We start from the raw sequence: 25,630 nt of genomic DNA, 5'->3' as shown, positions 1-25,630 counted from the left end.
GGGCTGACACAGTATCTCTCAACTAATGTCCAGTCATGCTGTCGTTTGCCTGGTGGCACGCATACAGTTGACTGTGTTTAGGAGAAAAGTGGCAAGTTTAGAGACCGTACCCTGCTCTGGGTCTGTTGCTCCTAGTGAGAACTTGTTGGCTTGGTTCATTCCCAGAAAACAGACTGTTGCTAGGGTACCCGGTCCTCATGGAACAGCAGGGTCTGATGGACTAGATCTGTGTCCTGTCACCTGCCCATTGGACAAGAGGTGACAGATTACCACGGAAGAGTCAGCTCAGGAAGGCTGGGCCACGTGGCCTGTCCCACCTGGGAGCTGTTATCCCCCATCATGTGACTCATAGCTCACCTCCCCTATTTATGTCTTGGTCACCTCCTCTTGCCTCAGTCCTGCAGGGAGGCCCTAGATCTGAGACCACCTGTTCTCTTATCATGGAAGGTTCCAATTTCTTCTAGCCATTGGGAGCTTTTGGGTGTAGGAGTTACTTAGAGTCACCACGGTCTGCTGGGAAAGAGACTTTCTGGATTCATGTTCCTGTGTCCTGAACTGTTTAGTAGAAACTGTGATTGGTGTGTTTCTTAGCTGTGTGGCTGGTTGCTGTTTCCCAACAGGCATGGGCAGCCTGAGAGTTGCGGGACTTGGTCCTGGGGAGGTGTGTTGGAGCTCCAGGGTCCAGGGAGACTGGGAAGTTCTTGCCTGAGTTAAGTCTTTCCGCAGGTTCCCGCTGCAGCAGGAGAGTGGGCAGACAGTGGAATGCACAGTGGCCCAGTACTTCAAGGACAGGCACAAGCTGGTTCTGCGCTACCCCCACCTCCCGTGTTTACAAGTTGGACAAGAGCAGAAACACACCTACCTTCCGTTGGAGGCAAGTGTCTGCACTACACCCTCAGCTGGGGAGAAGGCCCAGCCCAGCCTCACTGGTGCTGTGGGACTCAGCCAGGTCATGAAATTGTTGACATTTGTCCCTTTTGTGTGCCCCTCCCCCCAGAATACCGTAAGATCAGCGGCTTGGTGGGAATCCCCACCACCCCACCCCAGCCCTTTCTTTTTTTTTCTTTTGGTTTATTTCGAGACAGAGTTTCTCTGTGGTACCTGTCCTGGATCTCGCTCTGTAGCCCAGGCTGGCCTCGCACTCACAGAGATCCGCCTGGCTCTGCCTCCCGAGTGCTGGGATTAAATGCATGCGCCACCACCTCCCACCAGCCCCCTTTCTTAGGCTCTCACTCTGTAGCCCTGGCTGGCCTGGAATTCTCAATGTAGATCAGGCTAGCCCCCACCTCAGAGATCCCACCTGCCTCAGCCTTGTGAGCCCTGGGATGATGGGTGTCTTCCTTAGGCTTTCTGTTGCTGTTATGAAACACCATGACCAAGAGCAACTTGGGGAGGAAGGGGTTTATTTCACACACTCTTCCACATCACTGTTAATCAGCTAAGAAAGTCGGGGCAGACTCTCAATCTGGGCAGAAATCTAGAGGTAGGAGCTGAGACAGAGGCCATGGAGGTGTGCTGCTAACTGGCTTGTTCCCTATGGCTTGTTCAGCATGCTTTCTTATGGAGCCCAGGACCACCAGCCCAGGGTGACATCAACCACAATAGGCTGGACCCTCCCGCATCAATCACTAATTAAGAAAATACCCCTACGACCCAATCCTCCCCCCCAATAATATTTTTATTAATTATTTGGGAATTTCATATCATGTGCCCAGATCACATTCACTTCCTGGTCTTCCCAGATCTGCCTCTCACCCTTGTGCCCCTCCCCCAAAGAAAAGGAAAAAACAAAATACCAGTCCAATTTGTGTTGCCTGTCTCCTTGTGGTCAAACTCCCCATGGCCAGCCCCTAGAGAAAACTTGAGTCCTTCCCTACCTGCACCCTGCCAGAAGCCCTCAGGTGTGGAGAGCTGCACTTCAGCATCCTTAGCATGATTGTTAAGAGTTCTCTTCGATGGTTTCCTGTCTAGGCTGTTACTTTTGGGGATGGGGGTGGGGTATAGGCTACAACCCCATCTTAGGGAAGCAGTTTCTCAGTTGAGGTTCCCTCCTATCAGATGCCTATAGCTTGTGTCAAATTGACATCAAATTAGCCAGCAGAACGATGTGAGCGTGAACCCCTCTCTTTGCCCAGCTCAAATCCAGAACTCTAGATTGGCACCAGTGTCCCCGGCCTCTGTGACCAGCAGTGCCACCAAAGCTGAAGGACACAGGTCTGTCAGGCCAGGTTTACTCAGAAGTTCTGTTGTGAGTGGTAGGCTATGGAGCAGCCCTACCACTGGCCAGGACTCTGGCTTGGATACTGAGCCCCTGAAAACTCTCCCTACCACAGCTCATGTGTTGACATGTATGGGTCTTCTTTGTAGGTCTGTAACATAGTAGCTGGACAGAGATGTATTAAAAAGCTAACAGACAATCAGACCTCAACCATGATCAGAGCAACAGCCAGGTCGGCACCGGATCGTCAAGAGGAGATCAGCAAATTGGTGAGCACTGGGTTCTCAGCTTCCTCCAGGATAGGGCACCATGGCAAGGGCACCCCTCAACACACATTCCTGTGCTGTGAGCCGAGATGGCCCCTGGAAGGAGCAGACAGGCCCCCACTGACTTGTCTTCCTCTGTTTTCCTTCCTCAAGATGCGAAGTGCAAGTTTCAATACAGACCCATATGTTCGTGAGTTTGGAATCATGGTCAAAGACGAGATGACAGATGTGACAGGGCGGGTTCTGCAGCCACCCTCCATCCTCTATGGGGGCAGGGTAGGTACAGATGGGTGGCATGGTGCATGCGTGCGTGAGTGCGTGCGCGTGTGCGTGTGTGTGTGTGCGTGCGCGCGCTCGCACGCGTGCACAAGTATGCGGGCGGGTGTGCAGGGCAGGGAGGAGAGCCATGTGTGTTCTCAGGTTTGTAACCACCCTTCCTTGTGGGGTAAACACTGGGCACTACAGGTGGTTGCTCTCAACTGCACCCATTGGGCCCATGCATGACAAAGACTCTCATTGTTTGTATCCTTTTAACAGATTTGCACATTGCTTTTAGTGTTTCTAAAAGTCTGTCTTATCTCATGAAAACTCCACCTTCTTAAAGAGTTTTTCAGATGGTGTCTGACTCTACTCACTTCCATCTCTTCATCTAACCATCCATTCATCTGACTCCACTCAACCTCATCCATTTATGCTGTATATCGGGTATAGGGGTGTTCACATGGGTCCTGTTGTATATCGGGTGTGGGTGTTCATGCAGGTCGGTGGACACAAGACACAGAGGCACCTCAAGGATGATTCTTAGCCTTTTCCAGCTGCAGGGTGGATTCCTCTCTCTGGACTGAACCTCAGTCACTTAGCAAAGGGCTTTTTCATTGGTATACAATTCACACCTTTAGCAAGTCAATTCCATATACCAAAACCTCTTAAGCCCCCCAAAGGGACAATGCCAAATGCAAATTCTCAGTAAAGGAATACCACAGTGTTCTGGGTTGTTCTAAACTAAGTTTTCATAGGCTTTGAACCCCTAAGAAACTCTCAGATAAGACCCCAAACAGAAGGTACAGGAGACAGGAGGTAACAATCATAGAAGGCAGATCAAAGCTAGGTACTAACACTCCAGAGTCAAACCAGGTATACCTCTGTGGGAATTCTCCCAACATATCCCCCTTTTTCATATGCAACAATCAATTATTTTGGAGATTATGTAGCTTTATAGTAAATTCAGCCTTTTCTCTGTCTATTTTACAATCTCATGTAAGTAAGCCAAAACACATTTTAAAGCCAATAAGGTTACTATAGCTAGCACAAGAGTAACACTTGCTAAAACAAGAAATCTATTAAAGTGATTGATTCACAGGGTTGAATGAGGCTATAGTATCTGCAAGGCTTTCCGTAACATCCATTCCTGTCGTATCAGGTCACTTTTTTTTTTGTAAAAGTTCCCTTAATTCCTTACTGTAAATTATAAATCATTTGAGAAGAATCAGGGTGACCCCTCAAATGCATTTTAACTTTTCCCCAATCATAATTGATTTCATTAAACTTTAAAGGTGTAATACAATAAGACGTAACATTCCAATCCCATTTTAATTTTATTTGCTCCTTCAATATTTCTAACTGATCTCCCAACAATTTAACAGCTCGTCTCAAATCAGCTAACTCATTAACTATCTCATTATTTTATTTTGTTCAGTCCAAAGTTCTGTAGAATGCTTATGCCAGTCTCTAACGAACTCAGCAGTTTGAATTTCTTTATGAAGCGCCACTCCGGCTGTTGCAGCAGTAGCAGTCTGCAATAGTTCCCATAATAACTGCAATAATCAGTCCAACCATTCGACGTGTTCTTCTTAATATTCTTTCAGCGAGCTTCTGTACAAGGATCATCAGAGGTGAGTCTTGCCATGGCCTCAGCAACTTCCCTGGTATCCAGATTGCTGGCCTTGCTCTAAGAATGTATAAACTTTCAGAGGTTAAGTTTAAAGACATACTAGAATTAACACAGGTATGAAGGGTGCAGCCTTCACAAATGATGCTGCAATTATTAGGGTGCCATTGTATTTAGGCCCCTTTAGTAACAAGTATGATAATGGTACAGATGCCATGAAAGGATGGCTTTGATTTGGTCTAAAGGACAAAGTATACTTATCCTTAATGTTTAATTTTCCTTCCCACACTTTAAGAGGGTGGAAGGCACTTGCTAATTTCCATACTTTAGTCTGAATGGAATTGCCAAATTGCAGGAGAGGACTTGACATTCCAACTCCATGCCTTTGGATAGGTTCATTAACAGGAGAACTAATTTCTACAGTTCCATTCAAACTATAGCACTTCCATCTTAACTCTGAGTGAGAATATTTTCCTTGAGGGAAGCCTTAAGGGCTCCAATCAGTGACATCTCCGTGGGAGATAGTAATTAGCAATGGAGGTTTCTCACTCTTATGTGGTTGCCAATGTACCCAATCAGATTCCTTGTTGGTAGCCCACATCTCACAGAACGGTAGATTTGTAGAACTAGTAGCATTAATCTCCTGTCCTTGAAAACCAGATGCATGAAGCATATAAAACTTGTTATGATAATAATGGGTAGTATTGACCATGGATAGCCATACTTGAAAGGTTATATTTAGACATTGAATTCCATTTACCATACAAATAGGAACTCCTTGTACTCCCACAGTATAGTTTTTAATCTCTTTACCCTCCTCCATTGGCTGAACAGGACCTCAGTTGTTATAAGGACCAGGTAGCCAAGAAGATTCATTAGCCACTACAGGAATACCTGTATCTCCCCAACTTACTGCTAAGTTAATTGGAGGATTAGGGAAAAAGCTTATAATTATGATAAGTTTCTTTTACCTGCACAGTTACCACCAGTAGCATACATAGCAAGGTATAAATTTGTAGCATTCTGAGGTTTCTGAGTCATCCGAATTATCGCCTCCCCTTTGTCACAAAAATTCTTAAGCTGTCCCCAGGTGGGAGGATTAGCTGTCTGCTCCAAAGGCCTTTTGTGTTTTTTTCTTCCCAGAGGCATCTCAGCAGCCTAAGCATCTGGAAAATTTCTCTTGTTCATGTCTTAAGTTTTATTAACTTTGTTGGTATCCACAACTTCTCGTTTCTCCTGCAGAAACATAAGCGTAACCTGGACCCTAACTTAACACTTTTCCCTGGACCATTTTGATGTTGGAGCGTTTGTGACTCATGGGCTGACTCAGTTCATCAGTTCTTTCCACAGTCTTTCAGCAGCCATTGTTTCTGTCATGCAGTCTATTCCTGGGGGTCCTCATATCCCCCTTTTGTTTAACAAGCATCTCCTTTAGAGTGTGATTACCCTCAGTTGTTAATTGTCTTGGACTGTTGAAATCTGAGACATCCTCCAAAATTTGAAACAAATTACTTATTTCTTGAGTAGACAATCCAATGGTAGGACACAACCAATTAATATCACCCAAAATCTTTGAAACTCATTAAGAATGTGGAACTGATCTCTCCTAATCTGTACCTTTTGTGGGTAAATTCTCTGTTTACTTAATTTAAATCCTAAATAACTAAGAGAATCTCCTCTTTGTATTTTTTCAGGAGAAATTTGTAATCCCCAATAGGGTAAAATTTTCTGTTCCACTTTAAACATTTTCTTCTAAGGTATCTGTATCAAAACCATCCAATAAAATATCCATATATTGATAAATAATAGATTGAGGAAATTGTTTGCAAACCATTTCCAGTGGTTGTTGTACAAAATATTGACATAAAGGTTGGGCTATTTGACATGCCCTGGGGAAGGACATTCCAATGATATCGCCTTACTGGTTGAGCATTATTATAATTAGGAACTGTAAAAGCAAATTTTTCTCTATCTTCTTCTTGTAAAGGAATAGAAAAGAAGCAATCTTTTAAATCAATAACTATAATAGACCAATCTTTAGGTGATAAAGAAGGTAAAGTAATTCCAGGCTAACAAGATTCCATAGGTTGAATTATCTTATTTATCGCTCTTAAGTCAGTTAAAATTCTCCATTTTCCAGATCTCTCTTTTTTTTTTTTTTTTTTGGTTTTTCGAGACAGGGTTTCTCTGTGTAGCTTTGCGCCTTTCCTGGAACTCACTTGGTAGTCCAGGCTGGCCTCGAACTCACAGAGATCCGCCTGGCTCTGCCTCCCGAGTGCTGGGATTAAAGGCGTGCGCCACCACCGCCCGGCTTAGATCTCTTTTTTTACTTCAAACACAGGAGCATTCCAAGGACTAGTAGTTTCCTCTGTGTGCTTAACATCTAACTGTTCTTTTACTAGTTGTTCAAGCTCCTGCAATTTTTCTTTAGTTAAGGGCCATTACTCCATCCATACAGGCTTCTTAGTTAATCATTTAAAGGCAGAGCAGTTGGGTTACCAGCATTGCCCCCAACTTCAAATTGGGATAGCCACTTTCTGTTCTATCCTGTTGTTGGAAAACCCGCATAGCCTGCGATTTTCCGTGACAAGTTTTCCTAATATCTTTCCCAGGAACATACCCATTTTTAACATCCTTTTTATATGAGCTGTTTCTGAAATTATAGGAATATTAATTTGAGTTCCCCATTGTTTTAACAAATATCTCCCCCATAAATTCATGGCTTTATCAGCTACATAAGGCTTTAACATTCCTATTTGTCCTTCCAGGCCCTATATATTTATTTAATCAATTCTACACTCTGTTTTACTTGAGATAAGGTTCCAGTGCCTACAAACTGATACATCAGCTTTAGTGTCTAGTAGGCCTGAAATCTCAATGCCATTTATTTGTAATTCTAACTTTAGCTTATTATTATTGATAACAGTTTGTCCAAATACTTTCTTTTCAGTAGTTACAAAACCTCCTGTCCTATAATTGGAGCTGCTTTACCTTTAAATATGGGAGTAAGAACAGTTGAGCAACTTTACAGCCAGCATTTACTTGCACAGTCCTTTTCACATAAGCCATCTATAAAAGCATTAAAAACAATCTCTATAGGATTTTAAGGGGTAACTTTAAGCAATACTATGGAATAGTTTTATAAAATGTTAAAGAGAGGATCCTTTTTATAAATCCCATGTAACACGTTAATTTAACTTGTCAATTATTAACAGTGTGGATCAAACAATTTGACTGTATTTTATTTAGTGGAAAAATAATTTTATTTTATTTTATTTTATTTTGGTTTTTTTGAGACAGGGTTTCTCTGTGTAGCTTTGCGCCTTTCCTGGAACTCACTTGGTAGCCCAGGCTGGCCTCGAACTCACGGAGATCCGCCTGGCTCTGCCTCCCGAGTGCTGGGATTAAAGGCGTGCGCCACCACCGCCCGGCGGAAAAATAATTTTTATAGGCTCTTTATCAGTAAGAGATCATTTTTTATGAGCTTTTACCTTAGTAGCCATATTATCTAATAAGCTAACAGCTCAGTCTGTTTCAGATGTTACATTTTTACAGAATTTAAACAAGTATTTCTAGAAAGCAGGAGTCGAATTTTCAGTAATGATAACCAGACAAGAGCATACCCAATAATACAGTTTAAAATCATGAATTTTGTTCTTTTAGTACATTTACTAAGAAAATTAGACATTTAAGTTAACTAGACAATCAAGAGAAGAGAACATCCTTTATACAATGAATGACTAATATCTCTGGAAATTCAAGCAGCATTGACTTAGTACCTTATGCTGTGACCACAATTTTTTTTTTTTTTTTGGTTTTTCGAGGCAGGGTTTCTCTGTGTAGCTTTGCGCCTTTCCTGGAACTCACTTGGTGCCCAGGCTGGCCTCGAACTCACAGAGATCCGCCTGGCTCTGCCTCCTGAGTGCTGGGATTAAAGGCGTGCACCACCACCGCCCGGCTTTTTTTACTAGAAGTTGTGCTTGTTTAAAAGTATGTCTCTCTCCCATGAAGGGACCATTGATAATGAGTTATTCCCACTATTAAGGAAAAATAAATAATATTTCCCATGAGGGATCTTTAATATTGAGTTATTTCTGCTCTGAGGGAAAAAGCAAGAAACATTTAAACCAAAGTTAAGCAAACAGGCAACAAGAAAATTCTCAGCTCTGGGCCTGCTGTGCTGGCTGGGGCTGCAGCAGTGAGGCCCACCTGCTGTCCTTCTTTGTAATCCCTCTGCACTGCCCTGATGGGCAGATCTGTGAAAGAGCTGACAGGCAGAAAGGGCTCTGAGTATTTCAGCTATCCTCAATTTCTTATATTGGAAAGAGCTTTTTTCTTATTCCATTTTTACTGAGAAGAGGCCTTTTTCATTCCTTTATTTTCCCTCTTCTTACCAGGAAAATCTTTTTTTCTTGATTAATTGAACATTTCTCCCTTTTCTATGGGGAAATTTCCTTTCTTTCCCTTTTCTCTACTAAGAAGGGCCTATTTTCTTGATTTATTCTTTGTCCCAGAAGCCATTCTCTTTCTATCTTTAAAAATTGTGCAGTTACTGCTTTTTCTTTTAATAAGCATTTTAGTATTTTTTTTTTTTTGCTTCTGAGATGGGGAGTTTAAATTCCCCATGACCTTGCCAATCCTGGAGTCCTCTTACCCTGAGAGTGAACTTTCCTCCATTCCTTAAGATATCCAGACCCTCTGTTCTTCTTGTCTAACCTTGGGCGCCAAAATGTTGTATATGGGGTGTGAGTTCATGCGGGTCCATGGAATCAAGACATAGAGGCACCTCAAGGATGATTCTTAGCCTTTTCCAGCTGCAGGGTGGATTCCTCTCTCTGGACTGAACCTCAGTCACTTAGCAAAGGGCTTTTTCATTGGTATACAATTCACACCTTTAGCAAGTCAATTCCATATACCAAAACCTCTTAAGCCCCCCAAAGGGACAATGCCAAATGCAAATTCTCAGTAAAGGAGTACCACAGTATTCTGGGTTGTTCTAAACTAAGTTTTCATAGGCTTTGAACCCCTAAGAAACTCTCAGATAAGACCCCAAACAGAAGGTACAGGAGACAGGAGGTAACAATCATAGAAGGCAGATCAAAGCTAGGTGCTAACACTCCAGAGTCAAACCAGGTGTCGCTCTGTGGGAATTCTCCCCAAACATTTACCCATCCTTTCCTACCTCTATCCATGATTCCAGCTCTGCTCATCCCATCCTTCTATCTACTCATTTATTCATCCCTTCCATCCATTCATTTGACTGTTCATTCCAGTCCACCTACAAGTTCATCATCTGTCCGGCCAACCAGCCATTGCTCATCCAGCTCGCCACCCTCCATCTAGAACCCGCCATGCTGTCCATGTGTGTGGGTTCTTGACAGTGCTGGTTAGGGGGTGCTAGAGAGATGGAGACAGCACACCAGTCATGGTCTGGTGCATTAGGAGTCATTGTTGGTCGGGGGAACCAGCAGCAAGAGTGTTCCCATTTGTTTCCTCACTCCAAACCACTTTATTTACAGAACAAGGCAATTGCCACCCCTGTCCAGGGTGTGTGGGACATGAGAAACAAGCAGTTTCACACAGGCATCGAGATAAAGGTGTGGGCCATTGCCTGCTTCGCACCCCAGCGCCAATGCACGGAAGTTCATCTGAAGTAAGCCTGCTTGAGACCTCCTGGTTTTGCTTCTGTTGGTCAGAGGGCGGGTCATTGGGGGTTTGATATCAGTAGTTGGAAGCCTTTCTCTAACAAAGAACACTTGCTGAGTGAGGGTGACCCCCAGGACTTGAGATGAGAAGAGGTCAGAGCACCTGATCAGTGAGTTGAAAATACAGTTGAGCACAGGAAATACCACACACAGGGGCCTGGGCTCAGTCTTCAGTACAGAAAAACAACAAAAAGCAGGATAAAAGTCCAGGCAGAGTGGCGTGGAGATGCACACCTGTAGTCACAGTCACCCAGGAGGCTGAGGGGCAAAATTTCCTTAATCTCAGCCTGGGCAACACTTGACTCCATCTCAAAAGAAATTAGTCACTAAGGAAGTAGAAGTGGACACTCATCTCTGAGGTTTCTTCTTTCTTTCCTTTTTTTTTTAAAAAAAAATTCATGGTCTCTCTATGTAACTCTGGCTATCATGGAACTCGCCATGTAAACCGAGGCTGGACTTGAACTCAGAGATCAACTGGCCTTTGCCTCCCAAATGCTGGGATTAAAGGTGTGTGCCACCATGCCTGGCTAAAATTTTTAATTAGATTTATTTATTTGTTTGTGTGGCAGGGTGGATATGTGTACATCCACTGCAGCACGCATGTGGGTGTCGGAGGCTAAGTTGAGAAAGTTGGTTCTCTCTTCCCACCACGTGGGTCCCAGGGATTGAACTCAGGACGTCAGGCTTTCCCCTAGCACCTTTCCCTAGTGCTGCTGTGCAACATCTGCATTAAATGAAACGGAAAACAGGGAACTGGATGGGAAGGGATTGTAAAACAGGGTGACAGTCGTGCTGGGAGCAGTGGCTGTTCCCTACGCACATGAGGGGAGGGGTCACAGTGAACCCAGCAAGCTTTGGCATATGCTTTGCCAGTTTTCCAGTAGCTCGGGGCAGGTGGGTTCAACAGGCCGCAGAGGCCCTGCTTCTCAGCCCAGGACACTGAGTGTCATTGGGCCAGTAGCAGGGGAGCCTGGGCATGACCAACCTTGACCGCTGCCAGCAAGAATGTGCCCTGGGGTTGTACTTTTGTTTCAAGGTTAGAGGGAAGTGAGACATTTGTTTTCTGCCTCTCTGGGGGCAGTAAAAGGAGGGCCCCAAAGCCTGCAGGGTGTAACTGCCACCTGACCACCTCAGCAAGAGGCCCTTCAGTGACAGTGTCCAATGCAGGGCAGAGTTCACTGGCCGGAGGCTGTCTCCCGTTGATTGGTGGCATGTGCTGCTAACAGAATGAGCCAGAACCCCAGTGAAAACAAAGGCAGAGGAAAGGCTGGGTACTGGCCACCTCCTGCCCATCTTCCACCCGTGCTGTCTCTATCCAGAGGCACGCCCACCTGTTGGCATGATGGCAGGTGCACACACATGGGTTCTGTATATGCAGCGTATGGGGAGGTGAATACTGACCCACTGGGTGGGAATCTTCACTGCTGATTGGAAGTGTTCTTACTCTGAGCATAGACACAGTCAGTCTCAGGGTCACCTGACTTTGCTTGACTGCCACTTGTCCTACTTTCTCCTGTTTCTGTGTCTGCTAGCCCAGCTTGTACCTGCATGGTACAAAAAATCCACACCATGTCACTAAGGGGAGACAGCAAGCATGCCTTTTATATCTGCCATTTTTTCCCAGCGTAGTCCTCCCTGGGCCTTGCATGGGTGTGTAGCCCACTCCCCCCTTCCATGGGTTGATATAGCTTTGATTTCTGCCTTTATCTGAGATTTAATTCTAGCATGGCAAGGTACCTACTCCCTACCTCTGGCCCTTGGAGGCCAAGGCAATAAAAAACTTATTTCTTCATCGTTTAGACAGTCTCGTGTGTCCCAGGTTAGCCTAGAACTCAATATGTAGTCATGAGTGACCTTGAACTATACACCCTCCTGTCTCTCACAAATGCTGAGATTCCAGGCATCCACTACCATGCCTGGAATGTGTAGTGTTGGGGACCAAACCTTTTGCATGCTAGGCAAGCACTCTGTCAACGGAGCTGCATTCCCAGCCCTGAAGAAACTTAATTCTAACCTGCATAAACATGGTTTTTTGTTTGTTTTTTTGTTTTTTTGTTTTTTGTTTTTTTTTTCCAAGACAGTGTAGCTCTGTATAGCCCTGGCTGTCCTGGAACTCACTCTGTAGACCAGGCTAGCCTTGAATTTATAACTCAGAGATCCACCTGCCTCTGCCTCCCGAGTCCTGGGATCAAAGTCCTGGGCCACCAGTGCCCGGCAGCATGCTCCCTCCGCCCCCACTTTGTAAACCTTATTCAGAATCCCTAGTTGATATGGCGTCCTTACCATCCACTATACATCTCACCAAGGTTGCATTTTCCCTCAGGTCCTTCACAGAGCAACTGAGGAAGATCTCAAGAGACGCCGGGATGCCTATCCAGGGTCAGCCCTGCTTCTGTAAATACGCACAGGGGGCAGACAGTGTGGAGCCCATGTTCCGACACCTGAAGAACACCTACGCTGGTCTGCAGCTGGTGGTGGTCATCCTGCCTGGAAAAACTCCTGTGTATGGTAAATGTCAGCTATCTGCAGGCTTTAGGGAGTTGAGTGGGTTACAGTGGGTGTGGGTTGCCTGGTCCCCTTCCTGTTGACTGAACTGAGAGGTTGCTTCTTGCCCGGTCCTGGGCCAGAGAGGGGAGAGGGGCGCCTGGTTGCTCTTGTCAGTGTTTGGAGTCATCCTCATTGTCTTGCATGAAGCCACAGTCCCAGGAATCTAGCAACGCTGTGGCCCCTACTGTGACTTGAGGGTTGGTTTCATGTTCATGCTGTGGCTGTGGCACAGTGTTGGCAGGTGGAAGAGGGTCCTCTAATATGCCAGTGTTCCCTGAGGAAGCCCCACTGACCCTTGATTCCCCTGGACTCAGCATGTATGACCCCTGCTACCACCCCAGTCAAGGGTGGACTTCCTTATGTGAGAGGGTAGTCATTCATTCATCAGTGCGAAGCCCGGTAATACTGGCGCATAGGGAGTGAATCAGGTACAGGAATGAATCAGGAGCCTCTCAGGGGGCGGGGAGGGTATATGGACAGGTCTGCAAGGTGAGAGCTATTTGCTCCCACAGGCTTCCAGCCAGAAGGGTGTTGGTATGAGATCTGGTGGTACAGGGGCCAAGAAAAGCAGCTATCTATTCTATTTAGCCACAGGCAGATACAGACCCATGAAAGCCATGCTTCTCCCTCCAAGTTCAAAGGCTTTCTTACTGTACTGGTGTTTGGATGCCATGAGTATTGCCCCTGGAGTCCTGGTTTCTAGAACAGCCCTAGGAGCAATGACCAGTTGCTTCGGGAAGGAATCTGGAGATGGGGGAGTATGGCTCCCCCACAGCTCTTTGATGTTGGTTCTGTGTTTGCCAAAGGTTTTGAGGAGGCCGGTGCTTTTATTTTTAGCTACCCAGGCATTTGCTTAACATGAGGTGTCATTCCTTCTGAGGAATGACGAAGCCTCAGTTCTAGCTGGCTTCTGCTCACCCCACCCTGGGCCCTGGTTCACAAATGGGTGGTGTGAGCTGTGCCTCCAGCTTCCCATCCTGATGAGGGTGAGGCAGGCCCAGGTGCTTGGCAGTGTGGGCTTCGGTCAGGAGCTCTGCCCCCCCATCTGCCAGCCTCTTCCGCAGACGGGCTACAGACAGGTGCCTGGGGCAGCTGCCGTGGCTGAACACTGCAGCGTGCAGTCCACGTGGGGGCAGGAGGCAGCTGCTCCTCTTTGGGAGCTGTGACATGTATACCTCTGCTCCACAGCCGAAGTCAAGCGTGTGGGAGACACAGTGCTGGGGATGGCCACACAGTGCGTGCAGATGAAGAACGTGCAGAGGACCACGCCACAGACCCTGTCCAATCTCTGCTTAAAAATCAATGTCAAACTGGGAGGCGTCAACAACATCCTGCTGCCACAGGGCAGGTGAGGTGGTCCCGCCCCACTGCATAGACACCGGCTGGTTTGGATGGTCAGTGAGAGGTGTCTGCAGGTCATGTGGGATGACTTCTGGGCTCCCTAATAGTCGGAAATTAGGGACTGTTGCCTGTGCTGCCTGTGCTGGGGCCAGCAAGCTCCACTACAGAGTTGTGAGAGTGAGATCAAGAGGGGTTTGTTTGGAATGGCCAGGAGATGGGCTCCCACACCCGTCCGCTGATCCCTGGAGCATTACTGTGGTGTAGACTCCGGTGTTTCCCACTTTCTCACTGATAGCTTCCTGCTGGGATCAGAGCACTCTGGACTGAAAGCTCCATATAGGAGCCAGTGTTGATGGGGCCTATGCCTGGCCCAGGAAGTCAGGCCACGCACTGGCAGCCAGCAGGCCCCCATAGGGCTGCGGGCTGCGGGTGTGGAGCTGTGTCTTCTTCCTCATGTGCCTCCTGAGGTTAGAGGACAAGGCCAAAGTTAATGTTTGCCCTTCCTCAGACTGTAGGCCCATGGTGGAGGCAAAAGAGAGTGACCCCAGTAATAGCTTTGGTTGAGGAACTGCCTATAAAGACCAGGGGGATGATGGACAAGCCTGTGTTCTGGGGGATTGGCTGTGGCTCCGTGTGGCATGGACTCGGGAGGCCTCTTGTTCCGGCCTGTGCCAGGATGAGTCAGGGACAGCCAGGCTGAGGAGCCCAGATTGTTTTGGAGAGAGAGACAGGTGGACTAGATTAAAGAGACTGAAGCGGGAGAGCGACAGTCGTCTCAAGCTCTTGGTCTAGTTAGTGTCAAAGACAGGGCCCCCATGAGGGAGGAGTGGCTTGGGCTGGGCAGCTGGACTCTGGCCTGTGCCAGGAGACAGAAGGAGGCTCGTTGTTAGAGCCCAGGTGTCCTCTGGTATTAATGCCATGAGGCTGGATGAGCACCCTTGAGTGAATAGCAAGGAGATCTGAGCCCTGTGCCCAGGGTAAAGTTCAGGGTAGCAGACAGAAAGAGGCGGCAAGGAAGGGAGGCATCCGAGTCATGGCACTCAAGGGAAGTGTGTCTTACATCACAAAATGCCAATGAGCCGCACCGTGTGGCCTGATCATTGGACCCAGTGATGAGGCAGGCACTGGAGACCTTGAAGGAGGAATCTTTTTGCCATGACAGTATGGAGTTGAGTTAGAAGGAGCCTGTGAGGCAGCAGCAGGCTGGGCTCATGGGAAGCTAGCTTTGTTTGGCTACAGATGAAAGATGAGAGGAAGCCGAGGGCAGGTGTGTCTTTGCTCATGGCAGGTGAGTCACATCCACCCACGTGTAGGAAGACAGCTGCTACCTGACTGTGTCTGCTGGGTGGCTTGGTAGTGGTCGGCAGTGATCAGCATCTGCAGTGGAGCACCCAGCTCCTGCTTTAACTGTCCACAGAGGAGAGGGAGACCAGGGGACACGGACATCTTGAGTGTGGTTAGCAGGACCACAGTGCCACAATCTGTGTCTTAGAAGTGGCAGGCAACTTCCCTAACACTTACCCTCCCCTCGCTGGAAAGGGCACATGCCTAACACTCAGAAAGTGCTTTCTCTGTTCTATGGCTATGTCCTGAGTGGGTGCTTGTGGTGGTGGTGGGGTGCTGTCCAGGAGCATTCCTGCTGTGGTCACTCTCTGGGCCTTTGCTGAGCCTGACTTGGTTGGGAGACACACTCACCTCTGAGTGCCCGACTCTCTGAACACATGGGAAGTCACCTCAGATAGAGATGTGGCGCTCAGCTGGTGTCGTGGCTGTGCATGACCCAGAGTCTTACACAGAGAATACTGTTTGGAGGTGTCAATCTTTACTCTTAGGGACAAAGATGCCCTTCTGGCCACCTCACCTCTCCCTGCTGACAGGTGTCAAATTGTCTTTGGGTTCTTTGTAATAGTCTCAGGCTACCTTTAGAAGAATGAAGTCTCTTGACACTAAGGGGTGTATGTGGGGCCTGGCAGTTCACCAGATGTGGAGGCATATTCTTATGGTCCTAGAATTTGAGAGGTAGAGGCAGGAGGATCAGAAGTCCAAGGCTAGTCTGGGATACATGAGACTGTCTCAAAATGAAGGGGAAAAAAAAAGAAAATCACAAGAAGGCAGACAGGCTGACTGAACCCCTTTCTGATGCCTACGCTGCGTCCCCTCTCCAGCCATCAGCAGCAGCCACAAGATTGCTGGTGGCAGACAGTGGGTGTGGATGTGTGCCACTGGCCTCTGTGTTCTTGTTGCTTCTTAGAAGAACAGCCACGATGGAAATAAAGTTAGGAGCTACTCCTAGTGGAACTGTATGACAGGCCAGGCCCCTACGATACAGGAGGCAGGACAGGCCTGTTAGTCCTCTGGCTGATGCGTGGAGAGCTATCATTGCCTCTGTCTCCCCTGCCCTGGCTATATACACACCACTCCCTCAGGTAGTGAACATTCACCCTGGAGGTCTCAGCCAGCATTGGTGGCCATGAAAGGAAGTGACTAGGGTATTGGGAGTTGGGAGTGCATGCTGTGGTTGGGGGCCCAGGATGCTACTTAAACTCCTTCTGTGCTCTGGCAGCCCCAAGAGAATGAGTCATGGGGCAGGTGAGATCCTAGAGTACCCTATGGAGGTAGGAGGCCTTGAACAAGGCACCCCCAGTGCCCAGCCAAGATGGCTGCATACTCAGCTCTTGCTCCGGTGCATCCCAGACCTCATTGTTTAACCCAGTAGGCTTTCTGTGTGTGTCTCTAAGGATAAGGATTCTGTTGGGGTTGCTGGGGGTGTCTCTCACTTGTAAAGGGCTTGCATAGCATCCGTGAAGCCCTGGGTTCAAGCCTTGGCACAGCCTAAACCAGCTGGGTTTGGCAGTTCATGCCTGTCACCCAGGCAGTGGGGTGGAGGCAGGAAGATCTTTTAGGAAATGTACATATTACATTGTCCCCCAGAGAGGGACGGGAACAACTTGACTTATATTGCTTATGTCGTCAGACATCTATGCATTGTCCTAAGCCGGCGCCTCCCACACCCACTTTCTTCTAGGCCTCCAGTGTTCCAGCAACCTGTCATCTTCCTGGGAGCCGATGTCACCCACCCCCCAGCTGGGGATGGGAAGAAGCCTTCGATTGCTGCAGTAAGTGTCCACACTGTCCTCTGGGCTCTCTTCTGGTGCCATGCTGCTTGGGGCACCCCTGGCCCTCAAGGGTCGGTGGTCTGTTGCGGTGGTGTGGTGAGGAGAAAGACATGGAGCTTACTCACCTATTTGGTTGGTCAGATCATGATTTAATGGCAAATTGGTGACTGGAGGGGACACTGAGGGTGTCACAGGGGTGTGCAGGCTGCCACCTACCCTGCTGTCTGTGGCGCATTTGGTGGGCTTCCCCTGTCCATCAAGGCACCCTTGGCTGACCATTCAGCAGCCACTCCCTGTTCTCAGAAGATCTTCCCTGTCACTCTAGTCAAGAATCCAGGGTTCTGGAGCCAGGGTGGCCGAATGTGTTTAAGGAAGCAACAGGCTGTTGTGGGTTGCATGTCTGAACCTTAGTTCCTATCCCCACAAGTACCTTCTTGCATGATCAGTTTCTCCAACATCAGAGAAGTGCTCACCTGGTGTGGAATGGGACCTCCAGGCCCTGTGCATGCATATAGCCTCGGTCTGAGTGGGCCCCAGCACCCTTTCCTCTACATGGCAGTAGCAGCCTTACACCCAGCTGAGCCTCAGCCTCAAGCCACACTCTGCCATTTCTCTCCTTCAGCTAAGCTTAATCTTTCTGGACTTCTCACATGTACTGCTGCTGTACATGTACTGTACTTAGGACTGTCAAAGGATGTGTGAGGTACTTGCTCAGTGCCCAGCATACAGCAGGTGCCAAACAGACTTAACGCCACTGTTTGATCTGTCTTAAAGGCTGGGGTATGGGATGCCGTATAGGACGAGACCCCATTCCAGCTTCCAGACTGGAAGGAGCCCCCATTTGCGTCATGTGCGCTGGGCACAGTTGTCAGGTTTGGATTGCAGGTGGCGTCTGGAGCTGGGGTACCAGGTCTTTGGCCACATTGGGGCTCCACCTGGTCACCATTAGCTTTTGTTTTTTTCTGGGGCATTGTGCATAGGTCCTCTCTCTCTGTAGGCTTTGGAGGCTTAGGCCAGTGTATTAGTCCGGGACACACACACACACACACACACACACACACACACACAGATTTATTGGGCGGCGTAGAGGATGTAGTCTTACAATGGAAAGGCCAAGAATAATCAGTTCTTGTTCAGTCCACGAGGCTGGATGTCTCTGCAGTCCCAGCTCTGGTTTTCAGTCTAAGTTGGAATCTTCCTGCAGCAACAGGATGAACAACTTGCCAACAAGAGTTTGGACAAGCAGGCAAAATGCAAAAGGCTGCCACTAGAAGGTGCCACTCAGATTTAGGGCGGGTCTTCCCACCTCCGCTGATGCAATCAAGAAAATCCCTCACAGGCATGCCTAGCTGCTTGGGTTTAAGTTGATTTCAAACAAACAAGATTAGGCATCAGAGCCAGGCTTATCAAATTCTCAGGAGCAGAAATCTATGTGTTTATCCTCAGTGCCCACAGTTCTCAATCAATAGGAACAGGTTTCCACTCATGTTGGCTTATTTCTCTTTATACCAGCTGGAAATATCTCTGGGTCTATTTTCCCAAAGTATAAGAGGGAAATTGTAGGTTTGAGAGAAAAACTGTAACCTCAAGCAAGGTCCAGAGCAAGGAATTCTGGGAGGGCATAGAGACATTGCTCTGTAAAGCTTCTCAGAGGGGTAGCAGGTCACCTGCTTCCCAGGGACACAGAGGCCTTGTCTTAGTGCTTTCAAAGTATAGGGAAGTGCTTCCCCCAGCTCGGAAGTGAGCAGGCCCTAGCTGTAGCTGGTCAGTTTACCCTGGGTCCCCTGATCTCAGAACCCTGGAAGCCCCATGGTTGGCACTCTGGCTGGCTCTCTGGTTTGCTCCTTCAGATGACCCCTTAAACGGCCAGCTTGCTCCAAGGGGCTGTGCCCTTTCTAGGGACCAAAGTCTGGAGATAGTAAGTCTTTGATGTGCGTATGACTTTTTTGGAGAAGCGTTTGCTCTAGAAAAACTAGAGGCTCCCCGGTTGCTTTTTTGCACAGATAATTCAACCACCTCCTCTGACCTTACACACAGTGAGGCTCAATTTTGCCCTTTTTTTTAAAATTTTTTATTTTATTTTATTTTATTTTTTTGGTTTTTCGGTTTTTTAAGACAGGGTTTCTCTGTGTAATAGCCCTGGCTGTGCTGGAACTCTGTACACCAGGTTGGCCTAGAACTCACAGAGATCTGCCTGTCCATGCCTCCTGAGTGCTGGAATTAAAGGCGTGCACCACCACCCCCCAGCTGGTTTTGCCTTTTCTCATGTACCATCTTTAGAAGGTACTGAGCAGCACCTTCTGCTGTGAGGGACGTTGTGGGGAGATGCTTCTTCACAGGCTGTCCAGCAGGACCCTGAAAGAGGGACCCCTGAAGCCCTCGCCACCTGCTAACTGTGTGTCCCACAGGTCGTGGGCAGCATGGACGCACACCCCAACCGCTACTGCGCCACCGTGCGTGTCCAGCAGCACCGACAGGAGATCATCCAGGACCTGGCTGCCATGGTCCGGGAGCTGCTCATCCAGTTCTACAAGTCGACCCGCTTCAAGCCCACCCGCATCATCTTCTACAGAGATGGCGTCTCTGAGGGCCAGTTCCAGCAGGTGGGCTGCACTCAACTGTCTTCCTGGCCTTTGCTGATTGTCTGGTCACAGTGTGGAAGGCAGATTATGGGTTCAAGCTATGCCATATGAGATTCTGGGGCCCATGATGGGGGAAGACAGGGGTGCAGCTGCAGATGTAAGCTCGGGCTTATATAGGTGAGGGTGGAACCAAGCCAAGGAATATGAGAATTGGGTTTGGGGTCCAATGACAGCTTGGAGCTCTTTGAAGATAGTGTTCAGGGACCAATACAGTGGGATTGGAGAGCTGTAGGCCTCATAAGTGTCCAGGACAGTGAGCTCTGAGGGGCCTTGCAAATACTCCAGCCAAACTTCAGTAGCAGTATGAGCCTGCTGTGGCCTGGAACTCGAGGAGCTGCTGCCCTGGGGTTCCCCTGCTTCTTTCTCCACCTCACCCTAGTCTAAGGTCTGAAGGGCTTGAGAATCTGCTTGTCTTGATCACAGGCTGATGACATACACCAGAGGACATGTGCTTTTGCCTTCCTGTCCGGGGTGCAAGCTGCAGCTCTTCCTTTTCAGAACAGATACTCGTGGCTCCTGGGAAGGAGTACACTGTCAACCTCGGCCCTTCCTGGCCAAACCTTCAGAGCTGTGCTCTGCAAGAGCCTTGGTGTCAGCCTCCATGGTGTACGCTGTGACCCAGAGCCCTGCTGCCTCTACGTAGAGCTTTCCGTACTCGTAGGCTTTCCAAGTCCTCCTCTTTGGTAGAGAGGTTGGACTTGCCTTTCTCAGCTCTGCCCCTCAGAGAATCCCAGGTTCCCCACAGCTGAATTGTCTGCACTGGAGTTCTAGACACACTTTTGAAGCATTGTAAACAGTGTTTGATTAAGACTGTTGAATATGAGGTGGCCAGGCATGGTAGCACATCCCTTTAATCCTAGCACTCATGAGGCAGAAGCAGGCGGATCTCTGTGAGTTCCAGTCCAGCCAGGGCAGTGTGGTAAGATGTTGTCTCAGAAAGAAAGGGGGGAAAGGAGAGAGACAGGGAGAGCACTGAAGAGCAGCTTGGCTGCGTATATCTGCAGTCCCAGCCACTCTGGAATCTTGGGTGGGAAGATTGCTTGAGCCAAGGCCTTGAGGCTAAGCTGAGCAGCATGGGGAGACACTATCTCAACCAAAGTCCGAGTACCCATCTATGTACTGCCCTTCTGTCCTGGGACACCTTCACTTTCAGGGCTGACAGTTGACAGGTGGACGGAATGGCTGTTGCTGAGTGCCACTTGGTGCCTCAGCCAAGGAGCTCAGGTCTGACTCAAGACAGTGTTTGCTCCATGTGTCTTTCCTGTCCTCTCAGCAAGCGACAAATGGCTCGGTTGTCCACGTCCACGAGTCTTCACAGTGCTGTTTACTGAGCACTGGGAGAATATAAGGAGAACACTGTGGATCCCATGCCAAGCAGTTTTGTGCACTTTCTAGTTTTAACCATAAAACCTGGGTGCCCTCGGTCTCCGTGTAGATAAAAATTGGGCCATAATTTTTATTATCAAATCTATATAAACTAGAGTTGTCTGGGAAAGGGGAACCTCAGGAAGTTATCTCAATTAGCTTGGCCTGTCGGCATCGTATCTGTGGGACATTTTCATATTGCTACTTGATGTAGGTGGGCACAGTCTACTGTGGGCGGTACCATCCCCAGACAAGTGGGCCTGGGTTATATGAGGAAGCTAGCTGAGCTGAGTATACCGGTGCATCCTTTTAATCCCAGTACTGGGGAGGCAGAGGAGGTAGATCTCTGTGAATTCAAGGCCGTCTTTGTCTACATAGTGAGTGGTCTGGAAGTATAAGCTAGATGTAAGATACACCCTCTTCTCTCCCACGTTGGCCTTTGGAGTCTTTATCACAGCAGCAGAATGAAACCAGGCAAGCTGGCTGGCAGAAGGCAGAGGGGTGCCCCTGGCCTAGCGCAGGCTAAGCTGCCTGCAGAGCAAGGCCCCTAATGGCTGCCCCCTCCTGCAGGTCCTCCATCATGAGCTGCTGGCCATCCGAGAGGCCTGCATCAAGCTGGAGAAGGACTATCAGCCGGGGATCACGTTCATCGTGGTGCAGAAGCGCCACCACACACGCCTCTTCTGCACAGACAAGAATGAGCGGGTGAGTCCCAGCCCTGTGGCTGTCACAGTCTGGGGAGACTGTTCTGACAGGCAGGACTTCCTGAGGATCCAGGCTCAGGTGTCTAGCAAGACCCCGCTGGCTTTGGTGTGGGAAGTCCAGGCATGAAATGTCATGTATCTGATCAATGATCTAGAGGTGTTTCAGAGACAAAAGTGTCAGAACTTATGGCAGTTCCAGTGATTAAACCCGGGTCCCTGTGCTTGCGTGGCATGCACTGTACTGACTAAGCCATCTCCCCAGACCCAGAAATGTGTTTTCTGTGCTTCACCCAGAAGGGCAGGACTTTGGGCCGTCTACCAGACCCTGAAGCCAGCACTGTGAGTTCAGACCCATCCACTAGGATCACCACACTCTGCTGTATGGTGGTCATTGCAGTTCAGCTCTGCCCCATGGCCTCCTCCAGGGTGGCCCAGTGTTTGTCTGTGGGGAGACTGAGGTGTACCTTGCCACAGTGAAAGGAACCACTCCGCAATACAGTACTATAGCTATGTTCTCCAATGTCTCCAGTGCTATATCCTAAAGTGACAGGAAGAGAAAAGACCAACAAAAGCTTACAGAACCTCGAGGGGAATGACGAGTACAGTGGCATACAGGTGGCCGTTTCGGCACACCTCTGTCAGAACCCCAAACAGGCGAGCGTGGGTGGGAGCAGGGCCTGGAGATGGTAAGAAGAGCAGCAGGTGGCAGATTCACATGGGAGGACCAGGAAGCCTCGGGTGGTTTCTAAACCTTAATCTCGTAGAAACCATATGTTTTGATCATTATGCAAATGAAGTTTAAGAAAGCTTGACACTTTCACTTGGCTGCCCGTAGCTCATGCATTACAGATAGAACAAAGAGAAAACTACAGAGCACTCAAATGGTTTCATACCAAATCAGCTCAGCCCGCAGACTTGAGTGCACTGATTATAAAATGAGAAATGGCCCTGCAGACCATGAAAGGAAGCTGTGGAGCTTCCAGCCCCGTGTCTCTGTTGCCGGAGGTATTAGTGCCTGGAGACAGCTTCCCTCCCCCAGGATGGGCACTAATAAGAAAGGAGTGAGGATGGCGTGTGCAGGAGGGAGAGGACCCCCTCCATGGAAGCAGAGGAGACAGGCGACGGCATTCCCTCACAGACAGTGACACTTAGCCGGAGAATTTTGAAATGTGTCACAGATGCTTATGGAGTTATGTGTATTTACAAAATCATCTCCGGAGCTAAAACCCACAATTTTTTTTTTTTTAAAGTCACCCATGCTGGAAGTCTTAGGGCCCAGAAAGCTTGACAGACAGATTTCCTATACAGACCTCAGCTGTGGATCCTCACAAAACGTGGCAGAGGAGGGTAAAGAAGTAAGAACACACATTTTAAAAACAACCAACAAAGCTTGTTCCATTGCAGAAAGGAGGGGTTATTTACCACGTCATAACACGAAGTGTGGACAGGCGTGGGCAGTGACTGAGATCCAGGTCAGAGGCTCGAAGCCAGCATGTCCACTCCCGAGCCATAAGGTGTTGTGTCTCCTCCTGTTTCCCTGGTCCTGCCTCCAAGGATAAGGCTGTTGGAGGCCTGACCAGAGGACATGGCACCCAGTCCATTTCAAGAGGAAATGCCCACGCTGGTGATGGTAGTACAGATCCATCACCATCTTGGAACATGATTCTGACAGTTTCTGTGTCCATCCTGCCAAAACAAGAAATGACCTGGGTGTTCAAGGAGATTGTGTATAGGAATTGTTTACTTGAGCATAGTGACAAGCCTGTCACCCGGCACTCAGGAGGCTGAAGTAGGAGGATTGCCATGAGTTGAGTCCAGTCTACAATACTCCGTGAGTTCTAGTCCAGCCTGAGGTACAACATGAGATCCTGTCTATAAATAAACAATAGAGGGATTTTATGGCATTATTGTTTGTGCTAGCAAGAAAAGCACGAAAGTAACCACACCCAGCAGAATCTCTGTGTGTTTTGTATGTATAATTGAAATATTTTTAGCTCAGCACAGTGGTGCCCAGTGCAGTTCTAGCACTTGGGAGGTGAAGGTGGGGACATCAGGATTGGTCTCATGCTTAGCCACATAGAGAACTGGAGCATAGCCTCTTTTCTTGGCGCCTGTTCAATGCAAATCCTTCAGTAAACAGACTGCTTGATGGTAGCATCCGGATGCAGTGTGAACAATAACCGCAGCCCGAGTTAAGCTCTGCCCCCCCACCCTGCCACACCTGATGAGCGCTCTGTGTTGTTGCAGGTTGGGAAGAGTGGGAACATTCCAGCAGGTACAACCGTAGACACGAAAATCACCCACCCAACTGAGTTTGACTTCTACCTGTGCAGCCATGCCGGCATCCAGGTAAGACAATCAGGGATGTCTGGGATGTTGTTACACATTTGGGGTGTGTTGTGAGTATGCCGATGGGGCTCCAGGTCATGCCATGGCCAGGAGAGGTGGGTTCTTGCCCAGGTACCAGAAGACTGGGTCAGACACTGGGAAAGAAGAAGTAGGAAGGAACCCGTGTGGAAGTGGGTGTGGTAAGACCAAGGCAGAAGAGTCAGTGATGGTCAAGACCAAGGGGTGTAGAGTGTTCTATTCTGGCAGCTAGTGAGCTAGAAGTCGAGACTACAGGAAGCCACTGTGGTTGGGGCCTGGAGAGCACATGTCCAGCTGCATGCTACCAATAAAATGCTGGGACAAGGAAAGTACTGGAATGCTCTGTGGCTCCTGTAGAAGGCAGAAGTCTGCTGTCTTCCTGATGCTAGAGTAGGTCTTTGAAGACTGGCTAATAGAGGGTAGGCAGAGAGGAGCCACCACCCTTTCTGCTAGGCAAATGCCACTCTTCCTTGCAGGAGACTTTGGAGGGAAAAAAAGGCCATCAAATATTTCCAACTCCCACTTTTTAAATGTTAATATTAATATGTGGCTTTGATGGGAGATTTTTTTTTTCTTGGTACGATAAATAAAACATTGTAGAATACCTAATATATCCAGGGGGCATTGTCTTTCAAGCAGCCCCTTCTAAAATGTTCTTTATTTTTTATTGCGACATCAGATGAATATTTATGGGGTGTGGGGCACAGTGTGATGTTTTAACACAGGTATGCAGCCTGTGATGGTGGAGTGCAGCACCCTTCACACCCATCAGTCGCCTCAGACTTTGATCAGTTCTCTGTACTAGAAACACTGAAAATCTTCTCTGCTGGCTGTCTGGAGTCACGGCCACGTTTCCTGTTACTCTGTGAGCTGTGCATAGTCATGTTGGCCTGTCGCTCCAGTCCCGAAGAAGCCAAGACTGGAGACTGTTGAGTGGCGGGTCAGCCTAGATTAATGTTGCAAGGCCTGGTTGGAGGGCGGGGGAAGGTCTTAGCTGTGATTTTCCTGTATGTAAGTACACACATGTATAATCTATTTTAGAGCATGGGGCTTTTAAAATGGATGACTCTGAGGATTGAAGACAGGGTGTTTCTCTTTTACTGAGGATGGCCTCCAATTGGACTCCTCCTTCCTCAGCCTCCCAAGAGCTGGGCTCCCAGGCATGTGCCAGCATGCCTGTCTTAACAGGAATAATTAATGATTGTTGCGTTTCCTGGGAAAGGTCTCACGGTGATTCTTCCTGGCCCTCTGACCTCTTCCAGGGGACAAGCCGTCCTTCTCACTACCACGTGCTTTGGGATGACAATCGATTCTCTTCGGACGAGCTGCAGATCCTGACATACCAGCTGTGTCACACCTATGTGCGCTGCACACGCTCCGTGTCCATACCTGCGCCAGCATACTACGCTCACCTGGTGGCCTTCCGCGCCAGGTACCACCTGGTGGATAAAGAACATGACAGGTAAGTGTC

The 25,630-nt window shown here is 48.4% G+C and overlaps 1 protein-coding gene across 5 annotated transcripts in view; it reads left to right on the top strand.

The window, feature by feature from the left end:
* The window catches only part of Ago2 (argonaute RISC catalytic component 2), a 91,503-nt gene that overhangs the window by 54,492 nt on the left and 11,381 nt on the right, over positions 1-25,630 (top strand). For all 5 annotated transcript variants that reach the window (XR_008220532.1, XR_008220531.1, XR_008220530.1 and 2 more), the window contains exons 8-18: positions 727-874; positions 2,368-2,487; positions 2,638-2,760; positions 9,892-10,025; positions 12,401-12,585; positions 13,813-13,972; positions 16,991-17,081; positions 19,490-19,684; positions 21,659-21,793; positions 24,040-24,141; positions 25,422-25,621. Coding sequence is in view for 1 of the 5 variants with exons in the window: in XM_052747957.1 (XP_052603917.1) it covers positions 727-874; positions 2,368-2,487; positions 2,638-2,760; positions 9,892-10,025; positions 12,401-12,585; positions 13,813-13,972; positions 16,991-17,081; positions 19,490-19,684; positions 21,659-21,793; positions 24,040-24,141; positions 25,422-25,621 (1,593 nt within the window). In the remaining 4 variants the exon portion in view is untranslated. The remainder of the gene's footprint in view (positions 1-726; positions 875-2,367; positions 2,488-2,637; positions 2,761-9,891; positions 10,026-12,400; positions 12,586-13,812; positions 13,973-16,990; positions 17,082-19,489; positions 19,685-21,658; positions 21,794-24,039; positions 24,142-25,421; positions 25,622-25,630) is intronic.

This window comes from Peromyscus californicus, unplaced genomic scaffold (assembly GCF_007827085.1).
Source record: "Peromyscus californicus insignis strain IS unplaced genomic scaffold, ASM782708v3 Scaffold_20__1_contigs__length_68692818, whole genome shotgun sequence".
In the NCBI taxonomy this organism is placed as follows: Eukaryota; Metazoa; Chordata; class Mammalia; order Rodentia; family Cricetidae; genus Peromyscus; species Peromyscus californicus.
Note: the sequence above shows the minus strand (reverse complement) of the source record. Positions and strands in the feature narration are given on the sequence as shown.